The sequence below is a fragment of the Coregonus clupeaformis genome, chromosome 11 (genome assembly GCF_020615455.1).
Source record: "Coregonus clupeaformis isolate EN_2021a chromosome 11, ASM2061545v1, whole genome shotgun sequence".
In the NCBI taxonomy this organism is placed as follows: domain Eukaryota; kingdom Metazoa; phylum Chordata; class Actinopteri; order Salmoniformes; family Salmonidae; genus Coregonus; species Coregonus clupeaformis.
The window spans coordinates 35175194-35201841 of NC_059202.1; the positions used below are offsets into that span (position 1 = coordinate 35175194).

A 26648-nucleotide genomic window follows, 5' to 3' on the forward strand; every position below is an offset into this window, starting at 1 on the left:
TGACCTTTCCACAGCTGAGATGATACACTCCTAGGCTGCACGGCCAGGTTTGGCTAAAGGCAGCTATACACTGACTGCCATCTAGCACTTACCTGAATGTCTAGTTTTTATGTAGGGCTAACATTTCTGTTTGGAATGGTTCCAACTGACAGACTGATAGAGACATGCAGCATTTCTGAGAGGGTCTGGGTCCTGAATGGCCAGATTATCACTCTCCCTCAGGCGCATTCCAACTGCCTCCACCCACCTGCCCAAAATAAACGGTACAGTCTTAACCCCTTCCTCCCCAGGGAGAAGCACACGCCAGACCATTAAAGCACTTCTTCTCAGCTACTATCAACAAGAAAACACATTTAACATGTGTTTGTATAACATAGAAATGAAGGTGGAAAATACACAAAGTTTGATTTCTTTATGTTCCTTACAGAGTTCCGTGTGGGGGGGGGGGGAATTATGCAGAGAAAAAAACGGAATACCGCAGTGAGTCATTAACATTGGATTGCGTAACATTATCTTAAATGGACAAGGTACCGTACTGGCACTCTTGATTATATAACTGTCAACAATATAATATAGATTCTGGGGTAACCATGATATAACTCAGATCATTACGGCAACACTGACATGTCATGATAACGTGCTAGAACATGCCCAATTCCATACATTTTGCCTTGGGTCTCTTAACACAGAGACCCATGTAGTAAATAATTTATTGAGAGCAACAATTTCAGTAATTCACACAGATTTTAAGGCACATACCCCTTTAAATAAGTATGCCTTTTTTGTGTGTTTTTATCTAGTTACACGGTAATTTGACCAAATACACAATCCCATTTATATTAGCACCAAATACGCAAGTAGCAAAATAAATTATATTGTCATTATTACATAACTTCCGAAGTCTGTCTAAAAATGACAATATGGGTAGCAAACATGTAACTTGCATTTCCCCATTTTTCAAAAAAAACCTGCGGCAGAATTTTACAGAGGTTGGCCTATGTAAATGTGCATATTGCAGCTAGGCATGTTAGTGCAAACAGTCATGTTTTATGGTTGGTTGAACTTTGTTTTCACACAAGAGATATTATAATTTAGGTTTAAATAATGCAATTCACATGTTGAACCTATACTTTTTCCACTACTACCCTTTAGCATTAGCTAACCTAACCTTTAGCATTAGCTAAAATGGAAACTAATGCAGAGTATTATTTTCTCTTCTTTCTGGTCCACCTCAACATAGCCCTATCACTATGCTGAAACACAGCTTCTCATAACGGAAATCCTTCACATAAAAACAATCCCACTGTATCTATACAACAATTTCAACAGGGCCTCCAAACCATATCAAAACCAATGCAGTGTTTACAATAAACACGAGCCTGCTAAGGACGGTTAAAGGTAGACTCAGCAATATGACATCATACACAGCTAGGCGACTTCCTGCTTACATCAACAGCATTCAAATTTCCTAAGACCCTTTCCAATGTGAGCATGCCTCAAGGGAGGGAGGTTTCAAATTGGATAGCCGAACTGAAGAGCTACTAGTGGCATTATTGGCAAATATTGTCTTCCATTGTTGTCTGGAAGCAGGAAGTCACCCCCGCTGTGTATGATGACATCATACAACTGAATGTACCTACCTACCTCCCTACCCACTATAACCCCCCCTGGGTCCTACCTGTCTAAACTGCTCTTCGTAGGTCCAGTCTCCGTGGTCCTGGCCGCCCAGCTGGCTGTGGGATCCGTGTGGGGGGAGGATTGCCACTCTGGGCTCCTGGTCTGGGCGGGTCCCGGTGCGGGGCCGGGCCTGCTTCAGCAGCTGGGAGTGGGGGTGCAGCTGGCGGTGGGGCAGCAGCAAGATGCCCTTCCCCAAGGCCAGCGCCTCCCGGCCTGTGGGAAGCCCCTCGTCCACCAGCTCGTCCTCATAGTCCTCCTCCATCTCCCCCTCAAAGTCCTCCTCATCCCACTTCTGCTTTCTGCAGCCGAGAGAAAGAGCCATGCCACCCACGTTACAACACCGTACACATACTGGTATATACCTATGTACTGGTGTTTGGGTGACTTGGAATGATCTCCAAAAGTCCTTAAAGTTGGTGTATTTGGTGCCTCTAGGGCAATTCAGGCAGATGTTAGAGGGCCTTTTCACTAAAGAATGTGTTTGTTTCATTTGATTGTGTTTTGCTTTTCATGTTTTGTGTTTGCTTTTCATGTATTGTGTAATTGATGAGTATATAGATATGTATAGTGTAATTGTTGTTTATTGATGTGTTGGACAGGTCGTCATTGTAAATACGAATTAATTACCTGTTTAAATAAAGGTACAAAATAAAAATACAAAATGTGTAAGCACTCGTGAAATCACGAGGGCAATGATTATTTTGATGGAAAGCTAGCTAACACACTATTGAAACTTTAAAAAGGTGTTGCATTACAGTATATAGAATAGGCTAAATGGTAAAGATTGGGTACATTTAAATAAAATGCTCACCCATTACAAGTGAACTTACAAAGGTCAAACAAATCCCTAGACCAGAGCAAAGCACCCAGTCAGACATTCAAGGTTAGTCATTTAGCAGACGCTCTTATCCAGAGTGACTTACAGGAGCAATTAGGGTTAAGTGCCTTGCTCAAGGCTCGGAGATTTGAACCAGCGACCTATCGGTTACTGGCCCGGTACAAGCATGTATAAGCATGAGGCAGTCCTACTCACATAATCTCCTCTTCCTCAGAGCCCATCATATCTTTGTACTGCTCCCCTTCCTCATCCTCCTCCTCGTCCTCGTCCTCTCCCCCGCTGCTGCGCTCTGACATGGGGCTGTCTGAGGCCCTCTGCAGCCCGGCCGCCACCGCCCTCATGGCTGCCAGGGCCGCCATCTGGGCGTGCTCTGACTCCGGGGTGGGGCTTCCCATCAGCTGGTCCCCAACGCCAGCGGTGGTACGGCCGTGACCCTGCGAAGCGCCGTCCTGCTGCAGCTGCTGCTGCTCCAGTTCCATCAGCAACTTTGCCCTCTGCTGCCTGTGCAGGTTCTCCATCACGGCTTGAAGCTTCATCTCAAGGGAAAGTGATGCACCGGCCGGTGGTCTCCTTCCCCTCCTCCCCCTGAACAGCTCCAGTCACAGGGGCTGGTGGGGGCTGCCGCCTCGCTAAGTCCTGATGCTGAGGGGCTGGATGAAATGCCTGACCAGCTAACTCAGCGGCAGGAGCGCTCTCTTGACGGGTAGGTAAGTTAAGTCCTCGAAGAGCGGGAAGGGTTCTTAGAGCGATGAGACATGCACTCGGACACTGTCCACAGCTCCCGAGCTGGAAGTCTCTTGTACGTTTTTTCTGTGCAGGGAAGGGAAGGCCAGTGGAGATTCCCTGTGAGTGCCGTACTTAGGCACTAGTGGCTGAAGTGGTGGAGATCTCTCTATGTGGACCACACCGTAATGGCTTTACCAGGGCCTGTGGGAAAGAGACAAACACATGTGAGACAAAGCACTAGACATTGTTTCACATGTTGGTTAGCTGGTTGCAGACAGTCTACATGCTGGTTTCAGTTGATGTGTCAAAGTGTCCAAAGAGAAAGTAAAAATAGTAACAAGTGTGTTACATAGATCAACTATTTTATATTCTTCCCTCTCTGTAGATTTCCCTCTCTGTAAGCCTGATGTTTCAATGCTTTCAAAGAAAACATTGATTGAAATGAACACATGATTGAATTAGGGAATAGACTAATCCGTTTTTGTGGACCGGAGAAGAAAGGTCAACTGTTATTTTAAAATGGTTGAAAATATATGATATAAATATAATGACAATATAATTGCTTTGTCATCCAAATTATGACATTCTGTCATAAAGAGCCCATGTTCAACTTCATAACAAACATGTTTTTCCATCTCAAGAGGTTATATTTAGAAAAATTACTATAAAAGTTACAATTAATGTGACAGGGTTGACTGTAACAGGGTTTACGATTTCATTTAAAAATCAGCCATAACTCACGTTGTGACACGGGGAATGGAATCTTTTACTTGTTAAAAGATTTTTAGCCAATCTATCTATGGGTAACAGGGTATGCTCGACACACTCCGTTTTCCAACAAAACACCAGAAAATTGCCAAAAATAGTAGAACCAGCTAACTGCTTTTACACTATGATTTGACTATTAGATGTTCAATGTTTGTTTTGATTTATGTTTAGATTTTTTTATAGAATAATTTTACCATATTAAAATGTTACATGGTTGAACATAAACCTGAGGGACAAATGTAAATGAATCACTAATCACCTAAAAAAACGAAAATAATCTTCTAAAATTCCTTTCCCAAAGCAACAAAATAACTACGGCTTTACAGTGATGGTGAAAACTTGGGTTAAGTGGGTTAAAATCTTCCTAGAAGTTGGACAAACATGACATGGGACATGCCTACATTTAGATTTTCAGAGAAGACAAAATATCTTATTTGAATGAAAACACACGGTAATTGGAATTTTTTACATGGTTAAGTTCGAGCAGGGATACTCAAATACTATTTGAGATGACCCGGTCATACACATTTCCTAGGTGGCAAAGGTCCGGATGGATATTGTCATTTATCGGCGTAGTAACAAACCCCCACCTCGTAACCCATGCAACCCCAAACCGTTTAAACTGTTCTTGTTGGCAGAGAGAAAAATGTACAGTTTTAAATCTTATTTCCTGCAATTCTATACATTATGTTATGGAGCGAAGGGAAAACTGAGGAGTTTTAAAGCTCATTTCCTGCAATTCTACACATTTTCCATGTCTCATGTGTGTTCATATGATACCAGGAGTGGTCTGTTGTGACCCTGTTCTGTTCCGGATCCGGCCCGCAGTCCCCTTATGGAGTATGGCTGAGTTAGAACATCGATGTATGTGATCCAATGGTTACATTTTATTACAATTTTTAAAACATAATGTCTGAAGGACATAAAATGTACTCTATTCGTGGAACGACCCATAAGTCACACATTTTTTTCAGTCAGAAATGCAAATATAAAAGGGGGAAATCCATGACACTCATGACTGAACAGCTCTGGTTTGCATGACCACTATGCAATTTGTAGAAAATGTTGCTCAGAGCATGTTCTAGGATGACCAAGATATTTTTGTACTATACTCAAGTGACTCACACCACAGCAATTCATAAGAAGGCATGTCAAACTTGGCATGAATGTAAGCTAGAAAGACCTAGCACATGCTATAAGGGGAAAGGTCTACATTTCGACTGAATAAGACCTAGGTCACATCTAGGTCAGAAAAAAGATAAGCTTAACACAGTGTTCTAGAATCAATAGCACACACTCACAGGGATATGAAGACACATTCTCCAAGCAGGTGTTGAACAGACTAGGTTGCCTCTGAAATGACACCCTAGCTAGCCTATATGTTATATAATGCACTACTTTTGACCCTAGGCCTATGACCCCAGTCATGATAATGTTCACGATGCTTCTCTACTCATTCGGAAATACAGTGACTAAAACGAAACTGGCAAAGACATTGACAAAAACGGCACTGGCAAACCTTGTCACTTCTAAGGGCTTGTGTGTCAGGAGACGTGCAAGAAATAACCACCAGATAAGCAGTTGTATTAGTAGAGGTGAGTCATTCAATATCGATTTGCGCAACATTATTTTCTGGCACAGAGAGCAACTGTTTCACTCCAGTTGTTGGATCCAAAATAGTAGCAATATAACATCATATCATATTTTATCGGCTTTTATTGCACTATGGTAACAAGACTATTGTCTTTTCATTCCAACCATAAAACAAGACATTTACATTTTAGCATGTTCTGGTCTGTAGGATTACAGGCTATAGACAAACAATGCTGTGTTGATTTTACATTCAAAATAATATCAAGTTAAACAGACATTTTGAATCATCCAACAGTCAGATGCATTGAACCATAATTATTTATCTTATGCCAATTTGCTGCACCCAATGTTTCACAATAAAGTTTCATAAGCCAGTGATTAAGCCTAATTCTAAAAGGACTTTGTTTGATGACAGTGGTTCTCAACAATGGTGCACAAAATGTGCTTCCCTATATTTGGAAATATTCCATGAGGGACACACCAGGGCAGAACAGAAAACTACTTTCCTGTTCCTGAACAAAATACATTGAGTTGGGGGAGGTGTTTGTGGTTCCTCTGCTTCAAATGCCTTTTTTGGTGTCCAACACCTGTGATTTCCCACAGAAATGGCAAGATAAAATCAAATTCTATTGGTCACATACACATGTTTAGCAGATGTTATTGCGGTGTAGCGAAATCCTTGTGTTCCTAGCTCCAACAGTGCAGTAATATCTAACAATTCACAACAATACACACAAATCTAAAAGTAAAAGAACGGAATTAAGAAATATATAAATATAGATAGAGCAAGGAATGAGGACTGTATGTGTTAGGTCATCCATTCATCATTCTGACTGTTAATAGGGAACATTGAAGCGTTGCATCACATGAATCACCATTATATCAACAACTTTGGGACTATGTCGTCTATGTCTATGATTCATGTGATGGTATAACTGCTGATGAAGTCGTGACTAATTCAGTTTCTAACGGCAAGATTGTAATGGGCTGAAAAATAGGTTTCTAGCCATGGACAGAAAAAAAATGGCCTGATTGCATAAGAATTATATTTTCACTTCTCTGTGTTATGCAAGACTGATGTGTGGTGTGGTAAGCATTGTAGTGCAAACCAGCTACTTTGCATCACAGGTAGATGCAACCCACTGGTGGTGAACGGCCGGGGCGAATTGAGTAACTTCACTACACACAATGTGAACCACAACCTTATGTCAACCACTTTATCATTGCCTTCCATTTAAATTTCATAGGACTTTCCTCGCAAATGTTTTTTGGCTTCAAACCACAGCAATGGACACCCATAAGTGATCTGACCTTAGGGTTATTGGTGTAGGCTAGATGAAACTGGATGAGGGGGGAGCTGTCACGAAGCCAATTGAGTGCACAGACGGTTTAAATGAAGGATAAGGGACAAATGATGAGAGTTATTGGGTTAATCCTTTACTTACCTACTGGCACGGAGACTGAGGGAGGGGTGAGGGTGGAAGATTGCAAGGTCTGAACAAACAGGACGAAGAGATAAGGAAAGCGCTAAGGGTCTAATTCCAAAGTGATAAAGGGTCTCTGCCGCCTCACATAAAGGGTGCTCCAATATTAAACTATAGTCTCCTAAAGAATGCACAAGACCAGTACAGAGCATTGAAATTGTCCATTGACAACGTTTGCAATTTGCAGTGTATATTTAAATCGGCAAGCCGGTACTGGACAGAAAATAGCTAGTTGAGTTCGGAAGTGTGTAGGGATCTCTCCAACATATTTGAGACTACGGACCACATCTTGACATCATTTCCATTTTTACCCAGAATTCAGTTGGACATTTGGGAGGCCTTTTGCAGACTATACTGAACAAAAATATAAACGCAACATATAACAATTGAAACGATTTTACTGCGTTACAGTTCAAATAAGGAAATCAGTCAACTGAAATAAATGTATTAGGCCCTAATCTATGGATTTCATATGACTGGGCAGGGGTGCAGCCATGGGTGGGCCTGGGAGGGCATAGGCCCACCCACTTGGCAGCCAGGCCCACCCACTGTGGAACCAGGCCCAGCCAATCAGAATGAGTTTTTCCCCACAAAAGGGCTTTATTACAGACAGAAATACTCCTCAGACAATCCCGCAGATGATGTAGCCTGATGTGGAGGTCCTGGGCTGGTGTGGTTACACGTGGTCTGTGGTTGTGAGGCCGGTTGGACATACTGCCAAATTCTCTAAAACGACGTTGGAGGCAGCTTATGGTAGAGAAATGAACATTCAATTCTCTGGCAACAGTTCTGGTGGACATTCCTGCAGTCAGCATGCCAATTGCATGCTCCCTCAAAACTTGAGACATCTGTGGCATTGTGTTGTGTGACAAAACTGCACATTTTAAAGTGGCCTTTTATTGTCCCCAGGGTCCACCTGTGTAGTGATCATGCTGTTTAATCAGATTCTTGATATACCACACCTGTCAGATGGATGGATTATCTTGGCAAAGTTGAAATGCTCACTAACAGGGATGTAAACAAAATTGTGCATAACATTTGAGAGAAAAAAAGCTTTTTGTGCATATGAAACATTTCTGGGATTTTTTATTTCAGCTCAGGAAACATGGGACTAACACTTTACATGTTGTGTTTATATTTTTGTTCAGTATAGTTTACAACCGTAATACATAAGGCCCTCTTATAAAAAGCCGGTCAATGGCGTTGGCCTTGATTATATGGTATTCTGACACATTGCTCCACTTGTTACCTACATTTACATTTTAGTCATTTAGCAGACACTCTTATCCAGATCGACTTACAGGAGCAATTAGGGTTAAGTGCCTTACTCAAGGGCACATCAACAGATTTTTCACCTAGTCAGCTCAGGGATTCAAACCAGCAAATTTTCGGTTACTGGCCCAACGCCCTTAACTGCTAGGCTACCTGCCGCCCTGGAGAGAATAACACTGCCTCTATTGAGCCCATTAAACTAACAACAAAATCATTCAGAAAGTATCACACGTACTTTCTACCAACCTCTTCCACAATCCATGCGGAATGGGGCCCAAATCTCAAATCTGATTTGTAAAGCCAGCCATAAATTATGTTGGTCAAATTTCAGAATAATCGTAATCCAATGATCTCCTTATTATAAATTTAGAGGAATCTGGGGCGTTTTCAATCAAGCACCCAAATTCAGCCATTTTGAAAAATCGGACATAGGGAGTACCCTACTGACTATTCACTATAACATAGTCCTGATGGAATGAAACCTCAAACCAGTTTTTATTCATTTTCAGAGCAAAAGCATAGTATACCAGCGGGTTGACTGAAAATACATGATGGATGGATTGACTGCGGCCTGTGCTCTTCTCTGAATGCTAGGCTAACGTTAGGCTAGCAACAAGGATCTCCCCCTCCAACACTGCTATCAACAGCAGCATTGTACTCTCTCTTGAGCCATGGGACGGAAATAGTGTGATGTGGAAGTCAACCTACGATTGGTGCAGTCAGGATTTCAGTTGAGACTTTACGTTCCAGATTGACCAAGTTGAACATGCAGAAGATTAAACCAGCCAAGTAATTCCAATAAGAAAGTTAATCAGAGATTAAAGGCCCACAGTGCTGTCAAAAACGTGATTTTCCTGTGTTTTACATATATTTACACACTATGAGGTAGGGCTGGGCAATTTATTGGATTAATTTGATGAATTCTAATGGATGTTTTTGTACATATTCCAAATGTCTGTAACGCAAGGCAGGAAACAGCTCTTTGGATCAGTGAAACAGGAAGCATTTCACTGTTAGTCTACACCTGTTGTTTATGAAGCATGTGACAAATAGTGTGGTGAAAGACATTACCCATACATGTGGGCTACATGACACATGCTGTGTGCCTGTTTATGCAAAACATGCAACTGACTCGGGAGCCCAGTAAGGAAAATGGAGTCGCCCAGTAGCTCTGTCTTGATTTCATTAGTCTTATATTCTGGGGGCAACTTCCTCATTCAGCACACATTCACGCCAAGGACTGTAAATAGAGTACCATATTAGGAGTCATAATACCCATAAAACCTAGCGGTCAAACAGGGAAATGGTTCCAATCGCGAATGTCACCAGCCAGACCGCATTCAAAACCATGTCTGAGGATTTCGCAATTTTCCAAACAACACTTGACAAGCACTCATCCAAAGGAGACTAACTCGAAAACCAATTGAGGCGCAATAACACTTTAATAGAAGGAATTGAGGACGTAAAGACTGAAACTTGTCATGACACAGAAGTCAAGGCCAAGAAACTCCTGGCAGATCAACTCAAACTGGACCCTAAACTCATGGAGACGGAGAGGGCGCATAGGAATGGCCCTTTCTTCCCCGATGGACGGCCCAGATCTATAGTGGTGAAACTACTCAGGTTCAAAGACAAGGAGGAGATTCTCAGGAGAGCCAAGTGCCTGAAGGGAACCAACATCTTTATCAATGAAGACTTCTCCGAAAAGGTACGACTCAAAAGAAAGTAACTGCTGCCATGACTAATTGAAGAACGAAAGATAGGCAACATGGCATACCTGAAGTATGATCAGCTGGTCGTTCACCCCGCCCCCTCTAGTAGGCCTATGGCAAGTGACTCCGCTACAGTCAACTGATTTGACACACATGCACATACAGTGCATTTGGAAAGTATTCAGACCCCTTGACTTTTTCCACATTTTGTTATGTTACAGCCTTATTCTAAAATTGATTAAATTACATTTTTTCCTCATCAATCGTCACACAATACCCTATAATGACAAAACGAAAATTTTTTAATAAATATATTAAAAATACAAAACAGAAATACCTTATTTACATAAGTATTCAGACCCTTTGCTATGAGACTCGAAATTGAGCTCAGGTTCATCCTGTTTCTACAACTTGATTGGAGTCCACCTGTGGTAAATTAAATTGATTAGACATGATTTGGAAAGGCAAACACCTGTCTTTATAAGGTCCCACAGTTGACAGTGCATATCAGAGCAAACACCAAGCCATGAGGTCAAAGGAATTGTCTGTAGAGGTCCGAGACAGTATTGTGTCGAGGGACAGATCTCGGGAAGGGTACCAAAACATTTCAGCAGCATTGAAGGTGCCCAAGAACCCAGTGGCCTCCATCATTCTTAAATAAAATGTGTGTGGAAACACCAAGACTCTTCCTAGAGCTGGCCGCCCGGCCAAACTGAGCAATCGGAGGAGAAGGGCCTTGGTCAGAGAGGTGACCAAGAACCAGATGGTCACTCTGACAGAGCTCCAGAGTTCCTCTGTGGAGATGGGAGAACCTTCCAGAAGGACAACCATCTCTGAAGCACTTCACCAATCAGGCCTTTATGGTAGAGTGGCCAGACAGAAGCCACTCTTCAGCAAAAGGCACATGACAGCCAGCTTGGAGTTTGCCAAAAGGCACCTAAATACTCTCAGACCATAAGAAACATGATTCTCTGATCTGATGAAACCAAGATTGGCCTCAATGCCAAGTGTCACGTCTGGAGGAAACCTGGCACCATCCCTACGGTGAAGCATGGTGGTGTCAGCATCATACTGTGGGGATGTTTTTCAGCCTCAGGGACTGGAAGACTAGCCGGGATCGAGGGAAAGATGAACGGAGCAAAGTACAGAGAGATCCTTGATAAAAACCTGCTCCAGAGCGCTCATGACCTCAGACTGGGGCGAAGGTTCACTTTCCAACAGGACAACAACCCTAAACACACAGCCAAGACAATGCAGGAGTGGCTTCAGGACAAGTCTCTGAATGTCCTTGAGTGGCCCAGCCAGAGCCCGGACATGAACATCTCTGGAGAGACCTGAAAATAGCTGTGCAGCGATGCTCCCCATCCAACCTGACAGAGCTTGAGAGGATCTGCAGAGAAGAATGGGAGAAATTCCCCAAATACAGGTGTGCCAGGCTTGTAGCTTCATACCCAAGAAGACTCAAGGCTGTAATCGCTGCCAAAGTTGCTTCAACAAAGTACTGAGTAAAGGATCTGAATACTTATGTAAATGTTATACATCTTTTTTTCTTTTTTTATAAATTTGCAAAACATTATAAAAACGTATTTTTGCTTTGTCATTAGGGGTATTGTGTGTAGATTGATGAGGGGGAAAAAAAACATTTAATCAATTTTAGAATAAGGCTGTAACGTAACAAAATCTGGAAAAAGTCAAGGGGTCTGAATACTTTCCGAATGCACTGTATATTTATTATACTTTGTTCATGTGTTTCACCTAACACGCATTGCTCAAAATGTCATAACCCTCTGAAGTCTTCAGTTGTGTTATGTGGACTGTGTCAATGTGCATTCCATAGGAAGTGCACCCCTATTGATAAAACGAACTCAAATGTATGGTTGTATTGGACATGTGAGGCATGCACTTTATGTTTCCGTTCCACTATCTGGATGATTCCGACTGTGTATCTCTCTTAGTTGGGCAGGATATCAACCCTGATAACATGGTCTTTAACCCATTAAATATTAATGAAGCGAACAATAAATATAATGATTGATTGAAACTTTTTGAAATTGACCAGAAATAAGTCTATCACTTGCAATTACTATAATGTTAAACTGCTATACAGGTTCTTAAATTGCTTATCTAATTCCAAGACAAGCTTATTTTCTACCTATAATTTGAACGTTCGCAGTCTTCCTAAAAATCATGACTACCTTGTTCCTTATCTGTCTTCTCTCAATCATGTATTTTCAATTGTTGCCCTTTCAGAAACATGGTTGACTGAAGAGACAACCATGGTTTATGACATGTCTCATTATAATGCTGTTAACCACTGTAGAACATCAAGAGTGGGAGGAGGAGTTTCCATTTTTGTTCATAAACGTTTTCAATTCATTGTAAGAGAGGACCTCTCACTTACATCTGATAACAAAGTATAAGAACAAATTTACTCACCTACTTTGGATATTTAAAAAATAAGATATTTTACTAACAAATTCCAAGAATCCTTAAATAATATAAAGTCAACTTTGAAAATAATCAATCAGCTGTTGAATAAGAAAAAAGCCATCTACAATGTATTGTTGGAAATAAGACCTATAGTGATCCTGATGTTATTTCATGTGAATTGAATTTTATTTTTATGTGGGTTCCTCTCTGTCAAAGAAAATGTGCTAAACTGATGGAAATCCCTTGGATTACATTAAGGGACATTTCCCTTCTCTGCTTCAGTTTGACCCTCCTGGTGTAATGGAGGTAATTGGTAACTTAAAGATATCAGCAGCAGGTCATGAGGAGATTGGTGCCTCTTTGGTGAAATCAGTGTCGTCCTCGATTACTGAGCCTCTAACGTAAACTACCAGTCAAAAGTTTGGACACACCTACTCATTCAAGGGTTTTTCTTTATTTTTACTATTTCTTACTTTGTATAATAATAGTGAAGACATCAACACTACGAAATAACACATATGGAGTCATGTAGTAACCAAAAAAGTGTTAATCAAATCAAAATATATTTTAGATGTTAGATTCTTCAAAGTAGCCACCCTTTGCCTTGATGACAGCTTTGCACACTTGGCATTCTCTCAACCAGCTTCATGATGTAGTCACCTGGAATGCATTTCAATTAACAGGTGTGCCTTGTTAAAAGTTAATTTGTGGAATTTCTTTCCTTCTTAATGCGTTTGTCCATATTATGGCAAGAACAGCTCAAATAAGCAAAGAGAAAGAACAGTCCATCATTACTTTAAGACATGAAGGTCAGTCAATATGGAACATTTCAAGAACTTTGAAAGTTACTTCAAGTGCAGTTGCAAAAACCATCAAGCGCTATGATGTAACTGGCTCTCATGAGGACCGCCACAGGAAAAGAAGACCCATAGTTACCTCTACTGTTCATTAGAGTTACTAGCCTCCGAAATTGCAGCCCAAATAAATGCTTCAGAGTTCAAGTAACAGACACATCTCAACATCAACTGTTCAGAGGAGACTGTGCGAATCAGGCCTTCATGGTCGAATTGCTGCAAAGAAACCACTAATAACGAACACCAATAAGAAGAAGAGACTTGCTTGGGCCAAGAAACACGAGCAATGGACATTAGACCGGTGGAAATCTGTCCTTTGGTCTGGAGTCCAAATTGGAGATTTTTGGTTCCAACTGCCGTGGCTTTGTGAGACGCGGTGTGGGTGAACGGATGATCTCTGCATGTGTATTTCCCACCGTAAAGCATGGCGGAGGAGGTGTGATGGTGTGGGGGTGCTTTGCTGGTGACACTGTCTGTGATTTAATTAGAATTCAAGACACACTTAACCAGCATGGCTACGACAGCATTCTGCAGCGATATGCCATCCAATATGGTTTGGGCTTAGTGGGACTATCATTTGTTTTTCAACAGGCCAATGACCCAACACACCTCCAGGCTGTGTAAGGGCTACTTGACCAAGAAGGAGAGTGATGGAGTGCTGCATCAGATGACCTGGCCTCCACAATCACCAGACCTCAACCCAATTGAGATAGTTTGGGATGAGTTGGACCGCAGAGTGAAGGAAAAGCAGCCAACAAGTGCTCAGCATATGTGGAACTCCTTCAAGACGGTTGGAAAAGCATTCCAGGTGAAGCTGGTTGAGAGAATGCCAAGAGTGTGCAAAGCTGTCATCAAGGCAAAGGGTGGCTACTTTGAAGAATCTCAAATCTATTTTGATTTGTTTAACACTTTTTTGGTTACTACATGATTCCATATGTGTTATTTCATAGTTTTGATGTCTTCACTATTATTCTACAATGTAGAAAATAGTAAAAAATTAAGAAAAATCCTGGAATGAGTAGGTGTGTCCAAACCTTTGACTGGTACTGTATATCTTCACCAAATATATGCAAACTGGTATTGTTCCTAAAGATTTGAAAATTGCCAAAGTTATCCCCCTCTATAAATCTGGGGATCCAAGATATTTTACAAATTATCTCCCAATATCTGTACTACATTGTTTCTCTAAAATCCTAGAACAATTGGTGTATAAGAGAATGTTGAAACATTTAAAATCAACACTGTATTCTATATGAGCACCAATATGGTTTCAACACTGAATTCTATATGAGCACCAATATGGTTTCAACACTATATTCTATATCAGCACCAATATGGTTTCAACACTGTATTCTATATCAGCACCAATATGGTTTCAACACTGTATTCTATATGATCACCAATATGGTTTCAACACTGTATTCTATATGATCACCGATATGGTTTCAACACTGTATTCTATATGATCACCAATATGGTTTCAACACTGTATTCTATATGATTACCAATATGGTTTCAACGCTGTATTCTATATGATCACCAATATGGTTTCTATATCAGCACCAATATGGTTTCAACACTGTATTCTATATGAGCACCAATATGGTTTCAACATTGTATTCTATATGAGCACCAATATGGTTTCAACACGGTATTCTATATGAGCACCAATATGGTTTCAACACGGTATTCTATATGAGCACCAATATGGTTTCAACACGGTATTCTATATAAGCACCAATATGGTTTCAACACTGTATTCTATATAAGCACCAATATGGTTTTCGTAAAAACAACTCCACAGATATGGCTCTTTTGCAATTTCCTAATCTATATCAATGACCTTGCTGCTGTGTCTTCTTCCCATGTTCTTTGCTGAAGAGCCCATATTTGATTTTATCACACAATAATTTTGATTCACTAATTAATGAAGCCAACTCAGGCATGGCCACATTTTCTGAATGGTTCCAGATAAACAAATTATCTTTAAATGTTAAAAAAATATTGTATTCACTAGTAAGAGTAAGAAATATTGTTTAAAAAAAGAACCAGAATCTCAATTGGTGGGAATGAAAGGGAACAAGTCACATCCATTAGATTCCTCTGAGTTCTAATTGATGAAAAGTTATCCTGGACAGATCATATTCAATTTGTCTGCAGCAAAGTGATGAAATCTGTTAGTATCATAAGACCGATTAGTGGTTTGGTTCATCAGGCTTGCTTCCTAACTCTATACTATAGCTTCATTTACCCATATCTCATTTACTGTAATATTGTCTGGGTCAGTCCATATGCCTCCTACCTACACAAATGACTCACCATACAATATACAAGACTAGCCACCTCCTCTAATTACCTGGCTCCCTCTGCACCTTTGTTTAAGAAACTCAATATATTGTCTAGTTACGACATTAATGTACGCCAATTATGCACTTTAATCTACAAATACTCATACCTCCCAGACAGTTTACCTAAACCCTTCAATGGATTCCAGGTTAATTCTGTAGTCCATCTATATAACACAAGGCACTGCGATAACCTTCACCCTCCCCACTGCCGCACCTCACCTAGTCAATTCTCAATCAGATACAGAGGTACCATACTCTGGAATTCTTATCTTCACATTGCCAAAACATCATCATCCCTCAATAACTTAAAGCGAAGACTGGGGGTCAGTCAGCCTGATGAACCAAACTACTCAGTAATCTCCTCCATGGAGACTGGTGGTCAGCCTGATGAACCAAACTACTCAGTAATCTCCTCCATGGAGACTGGTGGTCAGCCTGATGAACCAAACTACTCAGTAATCTCCTCCATATAGACTGGGGGTCAGCCTGATGAACCAAACTACTCAGTAATCTCCTCCATATAGACTGGGGGTCAGTCAGCCTGATGAACCAAACTACTCAGTAATCTCCTCCATATAGACTGGGGGTCAGTCAGCCTGATGAACCAAACTACTCAGTAATCTCCTCCATATAGACTGGGGGTCAGTCAGCCTGATGAACCAAACTACTCAGTAATCTCCTCCATGGAGACTGGTGGTCAGCCTGATGAACCAAACTACTCAGTAATCTCCTCCATATAGACTGGGGGTCAGCCTGATGAACCAAACTACTCAGTAATCTCCTCCATATAGACTGGGGGTCAGTCAGCCTGATGAACCAAACTACTCAGTAATCTCCTCCATATAGACTGGGGGTCAGTCAGCCTGATGAACCTAACTACTCAGTAATCTCCTCCATATAGACTGGGGGTCAGTCAGCCTGATGAACCAAACTACTCAGTAATCTCCTCCATATAGACTGGGGGTCAGTCAGCCTGATGAACCTAACTACTCAGTAATCTCCTCCATATAGACTGGGGGTCAGTCAGCCTGATGAACCAAACTACTCAGTAATCTCCTCCATATAGACTGGGGGTCAGTCAGCCTGATGAACCAAACTACTCAGTAATCTCCTCCATATAGACTGGGGGTCAGTCAGCCTGATGAACCAAACTACTCAGTAATCTCCTCCATATAGACTGGGGGTCAGTCAGCCTGATGAACCAAACTACTCAGTAATCTCCTCCATGGAGACTGGTGGTCAGCCTGATGAACCAAACTACTCAGTAATCTCCTCCATGGAGACTGGTGGTCAGCCTGATGAACCAAACTACTCAGTAATCTCCTCCATGGAGACTGGTGGTCAGCCTGATGAACCAAACTACTCAGTAATCTCCTCCATGGAGACTGGTGGTCAGCCTGATGAACCAAACTACTCAGTAATCTCCTCCATGGAGACTGGTGGTCAGCCTGATGAACCAAACTACTCAGTAATCTCCTCCATGGAGACTGGTGGTCAGCCTGATGAACCAAACTACTCAGTAATCTCCTCCATATAGACTGGGGGTCAGCCTGATGAACCAAACTACTCAGTAATCTCCTCCATATAGACTGGGGGTCAGTCAGCCTGATGAACCAAACTACTCAGTAATCTCCTCCATGGAGACTGGTGGTCAGCCTGATGAACCAAACTACTCAGTAATCTCCTCCATGGAGACTGGTGGTCAGCCTGATGAACCAAACTACTCAGTAATCTCCTCCATGGAGACTGGTGGTCAGCCTGATGAACCAAACTACTCAGTAATCTCCTCCATATAGACTGGGGGTCAGCCTGATGAACCAAACTACTCAGTAATCTCCTCCATATAGACTGGGGGTCAGTCAGCCTGATGAACCAAACTACTCAGTAATCTCCTCCATATAGACTGGGGGTCAGTCAGCCTGATGAACCAAACCACTCAGTAATCTCCTCCATGGAGACTGGTGGTCAGCCTGATGAACCAAACTACTCAGTAATCTCCTCCATGGAGACTGGTGGTCAGCCTGATGAACCAAACTACTCAGTAATCTCCTCCATATAGACTGGGGGTCAGTCAGCCTGATGAACCAAACTACTCAGTAATCTCCTCCATATAGACTGGGGGTCAGTCAGCCTGATGAACCAAACTACTCAGTAATCTCCTCCATGGAGACTGGTGGTCAGCCTGATGAACCAAACTACTCAGTAATCTCCTCCATGGAGACTGGTGGTCAGCCTGATGAACCAAACTACTCAGTAATCTCCTCCATGGAGACTGGTGGTCAGCCTGATGAACCAAACTACTCAGTAATCTCCTCCATGGAGACTGGTGGTCAGCCTGATGAACCAAACTACTCAGTAATCTCCTCCATGGAGACTGGTGGTCAGCCTGATGAACCAAACTACTCAGTAATCTCCTCCATGGAGACTGGTGGTCAGCCTGATGAACCAAACCACTCAGTAATCTCCTCCATGGAGACTGGTGGTCAGTCAGCCTGATGAACCAAACTACTCAGTAATCTCCTCCATGGAGACTGGGGGTCAGTCAGCCTGATGAACCTAACTACTCAGTAATCTCCTCCATGGAGACTGTGGGTCAGCCTGATGAACCAAACTACTCAGTAATCTCCTCCATGGAGACTGGTGGTCAGCCTGATGAACCAAACTACTCAGTAATCTCCTCCATGGAGACTGGGGGTCAGTCAGCCTGATGAACCAAACTACTCAGTAATCTCCTCCATATAGACTGGTGGTCAGCCTGATGAACCAAACTACTCAGTAATCTCCTCCATATAGACTGGTGGTCAGCCTGATGAACCAAACTACTCAGTAATCTCCTCCATATAGACTGGTGGTCAGCCTGATGAACCAAACTACTCAGTAATCTCCCTCCATATAGACTGGTGGTCAGCCTGATGAACCAAACTACTCAGTAATCTCCTCCATATAGACTGGGGGTCAGCCTGATGAACCAAACTACTCAGTAATCTCCTCCATATAGACTGGTGGTCAGCCTGATGAACCAAACTACTCAGTAATCTCCTCCATATAGACTGGTGGTCAGCCTGATGAACCAAACTACTCAGTAATCTCCTCCATATAGACTCGTGGTCAGCCTGATGAACCAAACTACTCAGTAATCTCCTCCATGGAGACTGGTGGTCAGCCTGATGAACCAAACTACTCAGTAATCTCCTCCATATAGACTGGTGGTCAGCCTGATGAACCAAACTACTCAGTAATCTCCTCCATATAGCCTAACTCTTACACACTCACATGCACACACACATTTAAACAAAACAAACTGTTTTTTCCCCCTCGTGATTACTGATCAATTCATTTATATATTTATAATTTGTAGGTTTTGTTATCTGTTTTAACAAACCTTTTTTATTTTTGTATTGTATATAGTTTTTTTGTGGTGTGGTTTTTATATAAGCCCTTGGGCTTCCAACCACACCTGCACACTGTTTTTTAAAATGTATTTGTTTTTATCTGTATTGTTATTTATCTCTTGTTTTCTTTGGTGCAAATAAATTAAACTAAACGTAAACTTTTCCACCATTAATTTTTCCCATAGGGGATTTTAGCAACCCTTAAAATAAGGGCTGTGTTTCGTGTAGGCTTACCCTGGCGTGACGTTTTGATAACCGTGTAAATCTCTCTAGGACAAGGTGACTTTTATCAATATATTCACCAGTATTTACCCCCCAAATGAAATGCAAATTAGCTGCTAATGTGGCTATCATAAAGAACTACAAATGACATGATGATCTGGACGAGACTGCCGAATCGAGGCAAAGGTAAGAATCTCTGGATTAACTATCTAATGTTAGCTAAATGTAGTAATGAATAAATTGGCTACATTTCTTTAAATGGACAATTCTGTGAACTGTCTTGTGCAAGTTAAAATGTATACAATACCTGTTAGCAATGGTGTCAGCTAGAGATGACTTGCACGGATTTTGAGTTTTACATGATGTCTACATCAATTAGCATTGACTGCTAGATTTTCTGGGTATTATGACACCTCCACTGTGGGGCTCTATATCAAGTGCAAATAAACTCCTTGACGGACACCTACACATGTGAAGCTGTGTTGGTATCCAGGCAGAGACATGCAAGGATAGCCCTGGATGACTGGCACTCTGACTTGCAATGCAACTGAAATGGCAGTTGTCCACACAAAATATACATCAATGTTATTAGTGGACAAATAACATGGCTCTTCCCACAGTAAGGCTTTCCACTAGTTCCCACAGCCACAGTCAAAATTGACTATATTGTAAAAATTCATGAAAACAAAAATTAGCTTTTAAATCTTAATGTAAGGTTAGGCATAAGGTTAGCAGTGTGGTTAAGGTTTAAAATCAGATTTTAAGAAGATAAATTGTAAAAATAGGCGGGGTTTATTACTTTGTGGTAACTAGTGACGATCCACAGTAAGATCCTGACCAAGGCTCCATTCCACCTACAGTATGTCACTATCAGCCGGCCGGGATTCCCCCATGTCTCAGACTAAAAGAGTGAAGTAGTGATTTTCTTCTTTTTTTGGCAGGAGAAACACAGAAACTGCTTACATGCCAGGAATACACTTAGAAATGTGGGCTTTGGCAAAGGAACAGCTGAAAACGAGCAAACTCACAACACTTTCCCCCTTAAATGTCAAGGAAACTACAGGAGTGAAGTTTAGAGGCAAGCAGGTGGGAACCAGACACACACAGTAATAACAGATGACATACAATATTAAACGTATAGAAGACAACAGGCGCCAGCATGTCCATTTAAAGGTTATAGTAACAAATCTATCTGAGCAACAAGATTATGACAGTATAAAAGCATGATCACTACAAATAAAGCTCGCAGTTCAAGCCTACAGTATTTGACAGAAGATGTATTCTTCTTTTAAAACAAATACTCATTTCATTGGCGTTGTGGTTACCGTTAACGCTTGACCCAACTCTGAGCAGGCTTACTCAAATTGCTTACTTGTCTGTTATGAATGTTTTGCAAATATCATGGGATGTAATTCAGCAAAGTTAAGATATCTAGATAGGACTTTCATCCTTTGTGAGACAAAGTCCCTAGAAACCAATTACACTGTAGTAATAATAATAATAATAATAATTATTATTATTATTATGAGGCTTGCGCAGCAAAAGCCCCAGCTTCAATCTTCAACATACAGTCCTACTTATTTTTTAGCACGCTACTCCTCCTACACCGTTTAAGCTAGAAACGCCATTCAAACATTAAAACGTGCGGAATGGTCTCACTCGAGTTGCTTGTATACAACTTTTTGATATCTGTTATACCATCTGCTTGTTATGGCATTTCCTCAACATTCTAAAGCTCCCCATTGTGACATCATCACTTCCAACTGCCATTCTCTGTTAATGCAATAATGCAACTTTTGACCCAAATCAGCTACTTTGACCACTTTGCAACAACTTAGACAAAAGTTAGAGCTTTTACATCTTCGTCTACTTCTCTGCTACTCAAATCTGGCGTTTGAACCAAAAAATATATAATTTACATATATTTATTCATACATTTTTATTCAAGAGCACATAAAGAATATGTACCATATATACACAATATATCTTTGCTGTCTTTACAAAGGAGCGTAATTACATTCACATGTTAAGGGTACATTTTGGCTGTATAGAGCAAATATTTAAAGAGTCTAAATAAGAATATAATTTGGATAAAGCCACAGAAAAATAACAGAAGCATTAAAAAAATGTTTTTTTATTACAGAATAAGACCAGTACGATGTCAGGAACTCTGACCAGACACCTTCATACCTATGCTGTCTATGTTGCAAGATTGATGTAATTCTCTCCATGTCAGCAAGTTCCCCGCATAGACCTAACCCCATATCTATTGTTACACATTTCATTGCTGCTGCTAAAAGATAATCTATCAATTTAAATGGAGAGGATTGGAGTGTATCCACAGGAACAATACCTAGAAGGAGATGACATGGGTCTGGTTGAAAAATAATACCTGTTATGTCCTGTATAACATGGACAATTTCTGACCAAAAATTATATTCTGATATAAAGTTACAGCTGTTTTAGTAACCGCATCAACATGTTCTGTAACTTTTTTGCAAACAACTGCCATTTTGACCACTACCCCAACAAGTTAGACAAAAAGTTAGAGGGTATGAAATCTTCCTCTACTTCTCTGCTATTCATATTTGTTTGCGGAACCAAAACATTCACTACGGATCTTACGGTACAGCTGTTTTAGTAACTGCATTACCACATTTTCTCCCAACTTTTCCCCAAACAACTGCCGTTTTGACCACTAACCTAACAAGTCAGACAAAAACATACCGAGGTATGAAATCCTCCCCTACTTCTCTGCTTGGAATAGTGTCTACCAATCTGTAGATGTTTTAGTAACCCATCAACTACTCTCTTTCTAGCTGCAGTAAATCATGTCAGAAGCTAGCGGATTAATTATTTACCAGCAACAGCTGCAAATTTAAATAAAAATACATCACGTTTTGAAGTTCACTTTCCTTGCTTTGTCTAACACTATCATGAATCTAGCAAATATGTTTTGTGGGTCAGAGTGCAGTATTTAGTTCATATTAAAGCACAAACTTACTGTATATGTTAGCATGTTTCCACACACTTGCTTTAGCCAAAATGGAGTAGTGTTGCCAAGGCTACTGTTGCCTAGCAATGCTTGACTCGCTGGAATGAATGTCTTTCATAGCTCTTCAAATTCCCATGATTTGTCAATCTGTTTCAGACCAAACAAGCTAGCGTTAAGATTAAGAATACTTTCCCGGTCTGGACGACCTGGAATGATAAAGAGAAGATTTCAAATGCTTACTAGCTTTGTCCTCCTTTTCCAGGATCATGCTCCGTGCTCTAATCATGCTCAGAAAATCTAATCAAACACTTCATGAGCTCATGTTGCGCAACATTTCTATAGGCAATGCAATTGTGGAAGAAAACAGAGGGATTGCCGCTAATAAAAAGAGGAGGATCCCGTCAGCTTTCTATAGGCTAGGCCTACTATATTTATTTCTCAACTTTCCTAATATTAAGCACATTGCTTATATTTACAACAGGAGTATAGGCTACCTGGCTGGCATGAAAACCAAGCGTCCTCCATTCGCTATTTAAGTGCATAGATGACATGTATTTTTCCCCGCTGTCCCTGTTTCAATACAGGTGCATGATAATGGTTCATTCTAAATCAAAACAAATGTCACACATATATTATTTAGTATATGTAAAGACAAGATTAAATCAAGAATAGTCTGATGGGTGACAATATTAGCCTATCACTTGTGAATTATTATATTATCACTTGTGAATGATGCCCAGCATAAGAAACAATGCCTTTTTTTGCAACTATTTCTAATCATAGTCGCACACCTCATGTAGCCTAGCCCATAAGTGGCGAAATAACGTCTTAAAATTAAGCACATTAATCCGCTTTACAAGGGGTGTAGAGCCTAACTGGCATATATAAGCAGCACGAGTTTCAAGTTTGGGGAAGATAATTTTCACCATAAAATGCACCTTTATATTAAAAGCATTACTTGCATAATTTTAGGGTGCATTACGGCCACAAAGAGGATGCTGCCGTGAAATTTGAGGCATTATCAAATGCTTGTCAAATTGTGAATGAGAGACTACTGGAGTTAAATTAAAATTAATTAATAATTAATATGCCATTTAGCAGACGCTTTTATCCAAAGCGACTTACAGTCATGCGTGCATACATTTTTGTGTATGGGTGGTCCCAGGGATCGAACCCACTACCTTGGCGTTACAAGCGCCGTGCTCTACCAGCTGAGCTACAGAGGACCACAAGTGTGTACAGCCTGCGCAAGTGGCAAGTGTGTACAGCCTGCGCAAAAAACAAAGCAGAGCTCATGCCTTTCAAGCAACTTTTTTCAAAACATCATTAGTCTCATCATGCAGCCTTACAATGTATTAAAAATCAAAACATATAGCCCAATGTCGAACAACTAAAGTTACATTAACAACTCTAAATTAAGCAGACAGGAGTACCTATTTCTTTGTTAACAGCTCAACACAGAATAGCCGCATGTGTGCACTCGTTTGGAGAAAATATTTCAATTTTATTCAGCTCTGTTCAATTGTATTCTTCATTTTATAAATAATATAAAATAATACCACGGAATTATAAGCAAATCTACTGACCACAGCTAGTGACCACAACCACACAACTACTGACCACAACCACACTACTACTGACCACAGCCACACAACTACTTACCACAACGTTTCACCACAACAACACAACTACTGACCACGACTACTGACCACAACCACACAACTACTGACCACAACCACTGACCACAACCACACAACTACTGACCACAACCACACCACTTCTGACTACACAACTACTGACCACTCAACTGCTGACCACAATTACTGACCATAACCACAACCACACAACTACTGACCACATCTAGTGACCACAACCACTGACCACAACCCCACAATGTTTGACCATAACCACACAACTTCTGACCACAACCATACAACTGCTGACCACAACCACACAACTTCTGACCACATCTAGTAACCACAACCACACAACTACTGACCACATCTAGTGACCACAATCACACAACTACTGACCACAACCACACTACTTCTGACCACACAACTACTGACCACTCAACTGCTGACCACAATTACTGACCAAACACACAACTTCTGACCACAACCACACAGCTGCTTACCACATCTAGTGACCACAACCACACAACTTCTGACCACACAACTACTGACTAACTCAACTGCTGACCACAACCACACAACTATTGACCACAACAACACATCCTCTGACCAGATCTAGTGACCACAAGTACACAACTACTGACAACAACCACAGAACTTCTGACCACAACCAAACAACTGCTTACCACAACTACTGACCACAACCACACAACTTCTGAAAACACAACTACTGACCACACAACAACTGACCACACAACAACTACTGACCGCAACACCACAAGACCATAACCACACAACTACTGACCGCAACACCACAAGACCATAACCACACAACTACTGACCACAACATCTGACCACAACCACACATCTGCTGACCACAACCACACAACTACTGACCACAACAACACAACTACTGACCACAACCACACAACTTCTAACCACATCGAGTGACCACAATAACACAACTTATGACCACAACCACTGACCAAAACCACACAACTTCTGACCACACAACTAACTACTGACCACACAACTAACTACTGACCATAACCACACAACTACTGACCACAACCACAAAACTACTGACCACAACTATTGACCACTACTGAACAAGCAAAAGACACCAAACCAACTTTCATATGTTCAGGCTATCCTAACCTCAAATTATTTAAAACTTTTATCAACTATAACTACAGTTGAAGTCGGAAGTTTACATACACCTTAGCCAAATACATTTAAACTCAGTTTTTCCCAATTCCTGAGATTTAATCCTAGTAAAAATTCCCTGTTTTAGGTCAGTTAGGATCACCACTTTATTTTAAGAATGTGAAATGTCCGAATAATAGTAGAGAGAATTATTTATTTAAGCTTTTATTTCTTTCATCACATTCCCAGTGGGTCAGAAGTTTACATACACTCAATTAGTATTTGGTAGCATTGCCTTTAAATTGTTTAACTTGGGTCAAACGTTTCGAGTAACCTTCCACAAGCTTCCCACAATAAGTTGGGTGAATTTTGGCCCATTCCTCATGACAGAGCTGGTGTAACTGAGTCAGGTTTGTAGGCCTCCTTGCTCGCACACGCTTTTTCAGTTCTGCCCACACATTTTCTATAGGATTGAGGTCAGGGCTCTGTGAAGGCCACTCCAATACCTTGAGTTTGTTGTCCTTAAGCCATTTTGCCACAACTTTGTAAGTATGCTTGGGGCCATTGTCCATTTGGAAGACCCATTTGCGACCAAGCTTTAACTTCCTGACTGATGTCTTGAGATGTTGCTTCAATATATCCACATAATTTTCCTTCCTCATGATGCCATCTATTTTGTGAAGTGCACCAATCCCTCCTGCAACAAAGCACCCCCACAGCATGATGCTGCCACCCCTGTGCTGCACGTTTGGTATGGTGTTCTTCGGCTTGCAAGCAGCCCCCTTTTTCCTCCAAACATAACGATGGTCATTATGGCCAAACAGTTCTATTTTTGTTTCATCAGACCAGAGGACATTTCTCCAAAAAGTACGATCTTTGTCCCCATGTGCAGTTACAAACCGTAGTCTGGCTTTTTTATGGCGGTTTTGGAGCAGTGGCTTCTTCCTTGCTGAGCGGCCTTTCAGGTTATGTCGATATAGGACTCGTTTTACTGTGGATATAGATACTTTTGTACCTGTTTCCTCCAGCATCTTCACAAGGTCCTTTGCTGTTGTTCTGGGATTGATTTGCACTTTTCGCACCTAAGTACATTCATCTCTAGGAGACAGAACGCATCTCCTTCCTGAGCGGTATGACGGCTGCGTGGTCCCATGGTGTTTATCCTTGCGTACTATTGTTTGTACAGATGAACGTGGTACCTTCAGGCGTTTAGAAATTGCTCCCAAGGATCAACCAGACTTGCGGAAGTCTACAATTCTTTTTCTGAGGTCTTGGCTGATTTCTTTTGATTTTCCCATGATGTCAAGCAAAGATGCACTGAGTTTGAAGGTAGGCCTTGAAATACATCCACAGGTACACCTCCAATTGACTCAAATGATGTAAATTAGCCTATCAGAAGCTTCTAAAGCCATGACATCATTTTCTGGAATTTTCCAAGCAGTTTAAAGGCACAGTCAACTTAGTGTATGTAAACTTCTGATCCACTGGAATTGTGATACAGTGAATTATAAGTGAAATAATCTGTCTGTAAACAATTGTTGGAAAAATTACTTGTGT

The 26648-nt window shown here is 41.1% G+C and overlaps 1 protein-coding gene across 2 annotated transcripts in view; it reads right to left on the bottom strand.

Annotated features, from left to right (window-relative positions):
- The window catches only part of arid3a (AT rich interactive domain 3A (BRIGHT-like)), a 65408-nt gene that overhangs the window by 33126 nt on the left and 5634 nt on the right, over positions 1-26648 (bottom strand). For both annotated transcript variants that reach the window (XM_041890394.1, XM_041890395.2), the window contains exons 2-3: positions 2711-3442; positions 1679-1976 (exon numbers count right to left, since the gene is read on the bottom strand). In XM_041890394.1, coding sequence (XP_041746328.1) covers positions 1679-1976; positions 2711-3051 — 639 coding nt within the window. In that variant the 5' untranslated portion in view covers positions 3052-3442. The remainder of the gene's footprint in view (positions 1-1678; positions 1977-2710; positions 3443-26648) is intronic.